General features: G+C 34.0%; 1 protein-coding gene across 1 annotated transcript; it reads left to right on the top strand.

Moving 5' to 3' along the window:
* The first annotated feature begins 530 nt into the window (after nt 1–530).
* Nucleotides 531–4,132, top strand: LOC132186097 (cytochrome P450 76T24-like). Its single transcript, XM_059599899.2, has 2 exons — nt 531–1,464; nt 3,424–4,132. Exons 1-2 carry the CDS (start codon nt 571–573, stop codon nt 4,030–4,032), a joined length of 1,503 nt encoding a protein of 500 aa, XP_059455882.2. The 5' UTR covers nt 531–570; the 3' UTR covers nt 4,033–4,132.
* Nucleotides 4,133–4,887: the final 755 nt, after the last annotated feature.

Raw genomic sequence — 4,887 nt, 5'->3', positions numbered from 1 at the left:
TTTTATGAAGGGCTGAATTTCTGCAAAATAACCACAACAAATAAGTCTTTGGGATTCTAAGATTTTTTTTTTTTCGTTCTTATTTTATAGAGGGCCTCGATATTGTAAACAAATAATATTATTTTTTTAAAAAGAAACATGTTGACTATTGAGGGCCTAAAAGGCCATTATGCAGAAGGCCTCCATATTATAAAAAAATAAAAAATAATATATTTTTTTTAAAGCATGTTGAAGGCCTAAAGAAAGCATGTTAGGACTTTAATATTATAAACAAATAATAATATTTTTCTTAAAGCTTGTTAAGGGTTTCAAGAAAGCATGTTAAGGGCTTTTATGCAAATTTATTTTGGCTTTATTAAAAAATATTTTAGGCTTTAAACAATTTTTTTTTTGTCTTAAAAATCTGGGGTTCTAGGCGCCGGCCTAACTCGCCTAGGGGTTGGGCCGGCCCTGAATTTACCCTCATTTCATATCCAGTACTAGCAGCTTCCTCATATATATAACATCTCACTTTTGATCATTGCAAACAACTCCCGCTGTTGCTTTCTTATGCAAAGCCAAATCCAGTGAATGGAGTACCTAGCGTTTGTTCTGGCACTTTCCTTTTTGTGGGCAATCATTCATATCACCTCCGGTCTAGCACGCCGGAACTCTGGTTCACCCAAACTCCCACCAGGCCCCAGGCCTTTTCCGATCATCGGAAACATCTTTCAGCTGGGCAACCAACCTCATCAAGCTGCTGCCAAACTCTCAAAAACTTATGGACCCCTTATGACTCTCAAGCTCGGGAGCAGGACAACCATAGTCATTTCCTCTCCAGACTTAGCCAAAGATGCACTTCAAAAACACGACCAGGTCTTCTCCAGCCGAACCATCCCGGACACTGCCCGAGCATTCGACCACCACAAATTTTCAATGGCATGGCTGCCCGCATCGGCTCAGTGGAGAAGCCTCCGAAAAGTTTCTGCCCAGCAAATATTCTTCCCACAACGGCTCGATTCCACCGAAGCCATTCGATGTAAAAAGGTGCAACAACTAGTAGACCACGTTAAGGAAAATTGTAATAGTGGTGAAGCGGTAAATATTGGTCGAGCAGCCTTCACAACGGTCCTTAATGCCATATCCAACACATTTTTCTCCACTGACTTAGCAGAGTATTGTTCAAATGCATCCCAAGAGTTCTTGGATCTCGTAGTGGGAGCCATGGAAGAAACAGGAAGGCCGAATATTGTAGACTATTTCCCTGCACTTCGTTTAGTTGACCCACAAGGTGCACGCCGAAGGATGAATATTTATTTCAGAAAGTTTTTTGTTGTTCTTGATGGTATAATCGATAAACGATTACATTCAAGAGCATCTACCTTGGGTTCTAAGGCAACCAGCGATGTACTTGACTCCCTCCTCAATCTCGTTGAAGAAGATGATGCAGAATTGAGCTGCGATCAGATGAAACATTTGCTTCAGGTGAATTTTCCTTTTCAGTCATATTTTGATCGTTATAAGTTATAAACTTTATAAGGATGAAGACTTTCAATAATTTATAGAGTATTTTATGGAAAAAAAATAAATAAATTCTTGTACTTTTAGTTCATTACAATCTTAATATTTAATTATATATAGTCCACCCATATTTTAATAATAATAAATGTTGATGCGAAAAAGTCATAATTTTTTGGGGAAATTCCGAAATTATCCTTTCTCCATGAACTACCACGAGATGACTATTTTCCGCCATCAATTACCAACTTTATATTACGACTCCATCAAACTACCATTTCTTTACAAAAACCCTCATTCAGTTAGTTAAGGCCATTAAGTCGGATGGTCAAACGTACTATTCACAGTTGACCGTCAGACTTAACGACTTTGACTGACGAAATTGAGGTTTTGGTAATGAAATGATAGTTTGATGGGGTCGTAATGTAAAATTGGTATTGGGGTATATGATAATCGAGTGGTAGTTTATAGGGGGAACGGATAATTTCCCCTAATTATTTTTATTTAGAAAATACAAAGTGATACAAGATTCCTGAAAATATAATAACTAGCCACCCATGAAAAAATAAATCTTAGATTAAATGTCTTAGAAATTTTAGACAATCTTAATTCATAAATTTATTTTGGCATGGGTGGCTAGTTATATTTTCAGGAAACTTGTATCAATTTATATTAATTTGGATAGCCTGACCATTTTTAATTTTTTTAATTTTTTTTTTTTTTTGTCATCGACAGTTTGGAAATTAGGCGGGTCGAATATTAAGGTTTAAGCTTTTAAGGTAAATGGTAATTTAATAAGGTATTAGAGCTTCTTTTAATCATTTATCTCAAATTTTAATTACATATTTATGAAAACTTCACAAAAAACCTTTGAACTACCACGCAATTTGAAAATATCCAGCGAATTTCAAAACCTTTAAATTTCACATCCGAACTTTCAATTTGATGCAATTTACCTCGTCAGTTTTTTGTTGTTAAAAGTGATGAGATGACCTTTATACCCTTGAAACTTTTATAAAATTTCAATTTTACCCTTCATTTCAAATTGATTTTTAAAAAAATTAAAACCAAAAAAAAAAAAAAAGGAAAATTGGATGATATAATTAGGTCCTTTTAGTGATTTCCGTTAGGGTTTAATGGTAAAAATTGATGAATGGGTCAATTGCATCAAATTGAAAATTCAGTGGTGAAATTAAGAGCTTTTGAAATTTATAATCTTCTCAAAAGTATGGTAGTTCAAAAGTCCTGAGTGAAGTTATTCCTAAATATTTTATAAGTTAAATCTAGCTTATTACAAAAACAAATTAAATAGTAAAAAAATAATAATTAAATAATTAAATCAATATCTCATTCAACTTTTGAGATAAGGGGTTTGTTTGTTAAAGCTTTTTTCTTTTGATACTGTAGTTGATGTAAATTAATGTAAAAAAAAAAAAAAAAAAAAAAAAAAAAGTTCAAATGTTTTGATGTTGATTGTTTTTCGAAAAATGGTGCTTAAAAACTTACAGGGAATAAAAATTTTGCCCAACAATGCCAAGTGCTTTCTCAATCATAAGTCGTTAATTATCATCACAATTTGGGGGACCAGCAGAATTTTGTCCAAAGGAAAAGGTCAATAATACATGAGAAAATTATTCATTACTACTGTTAATTGTATTACTCCTTCTGTGTGAGCCTTATATATATATATATATAAGGCTTAATTTTTTTTGTCTATGGGAAATACAGCCTTAATTTTGCAGCAAAATTATTGATTACTTCTGCTTTCTTTGAAAAGCAGTTTTCTTTTCTTTTCTTTTTTCTTTTTTCATTGAGGAGAAGTTTTCTCAAGTAGTCAGCTCTCACGCAACGTTTTTTTTTTTCTTTCTTTCTTTGAGGTGAAGTTTTCTTAAGTAGTTAGCTCTCACACAACTTTGTACGTGTCAGGATTTATTTTTTGCAGGGACCGACACAACATCAAGCATAGTAGAATGGGCAATGACAGAGTTACTCCACAGCCCTGAAAAAATGGCAAAAGCCCGGAAAGAGATTGAAGAAGTGCTTGGCAAGGACGGACTTGTTCAAGAATCGAACGTCTTAAAGTTGCCTTATCTACAGGCAATAGTGAAAGAAACCTTTAGGTTGCACCCACCAGCGCCCTTCCTGGTTCCCCATAAGGCTGAGGTTGATGTAGAGATGTGTGGCTTTACCGTGCCCAAAAATGCACAAATACTAGTAAACGTATGGGCCATGGGACGGGATTCAAGCGTATGGAAAAACCCAAATTTGTTTCTGCCGGAGAGGTTTTTAGACAAGGAAATTGACTTCAAAGGGAGAGATTTTGAGCTCATTCCCTTTGGAGCTGGAAGAAGGATTTGCCCTGGATTGCCTATGGCCAACCGGATGGTGCACTTGATGCTGGCCTCTCTTGTCCACGGCTTTAACTGGAAGCTGGCAGATGAGATGAAGCCAAAAGATATTGACATGAGAGAGATGTTTGGCATTACCTTGCATAAGGCTGAGCCCCTCCTGGCTATTCCCATCAAATCTGTGTAATTTTATAATGTTAGACAAATAATAGTCAATGGACGTGTGTGTGTAAATGTAATGTAAGGATTTTGCAATTACCGTACCTCATTTGTAGTTGTTATCTTCTTCCTGCTTCCAAAACTTTTTTTTTTTTTAAGTACATTTCATTAATGATTAAACCAAACCAAAAACAAATTAAGCAGGATACAAAGGAAAACAGGACAAGATCAATAAAACCAACTTTTTTGGAAGGATTTGCGTATGCTTTCAAAAACTTAACTCATGTAATTATTGTACGGCTAAATTGATATAGAGTGCCTATATATCATTGAATTTATGGGCATTCTTTAATAAAGGTTAATTCAATGGTTTGAAGCATGCCACATCAACTTAGTTGTATATAAGATTTGAGTTTGTAGTATTGCATGTTCATGAAAATTTGTTGAGAGCTAGTTCTGAATATATATAATCAAACTTCATGCCAGTTCCATGTGTAATTAGTTGCAAGTTTGAGTAAACATTACCTTTATGTCTATTTAAAATTGATGTGGCTTTTAAAATTATCATTGAATTTGTGATAGATTATAATTTAATAGTAATTTTAAAAGTTACATCAATTTTAAGTTGATAGAAGAGAGATATAAGAATAACGTATATCATTACTCCTGTATTAAGAATTATTTTTCTTTTTATGAAGTATTCATTGACTAAAAAAAATTATTGGGGTGTTAGCTTATGAGTGCTGTGTTGTAGTTTACTGTGTTACAAAGACAAGACCTTTTGAGCTCATTTTTTGTTCTTTCACTTCAAGTTAGTGCATTGAATTTCTTGCTAGCACTAGTATTCAATTTTTTATTAAAGGGTTATATGACCGTTTGGAAC

This window comes from Corylus avellana, chromosome 6 (assembly GCF_965113065.1).
Source record: "Corylus avellana chromosome 6, dhCorAvel1.hap1.2, whole genome shotgun sequence".
In the NCBI taxonomy this organism is placed as follows: Eukaryota; Viridiplantae; Streptophyta; class Magnoliopsida; order Fagales; family Betulaceae; genus Corylus; species Corylus avellana.
The sequence above is the reverse complement of the archived record's forward strand: the minus strand, read 5'-3'. Positions and strand labels throughout refer to the sequence as shown.

Excerpts from the sequence above, each read along its gene's own strand:
- LOC132186097 (XM_059599899.2), top strand. The coding sequence starts at position 571 with ATGGAGTACCTAGCGTTTGTTCTGGCACTTTCCTTTTTGTGGGCAATC. Across the intron at positions 1,465-3,423 it reads AGATGAAACATTTGCTTCAG|GATTTATTTTTTGCAGGGAC; the intron begins GTGAATTTTCCT and ends TGTACGTGTCAG.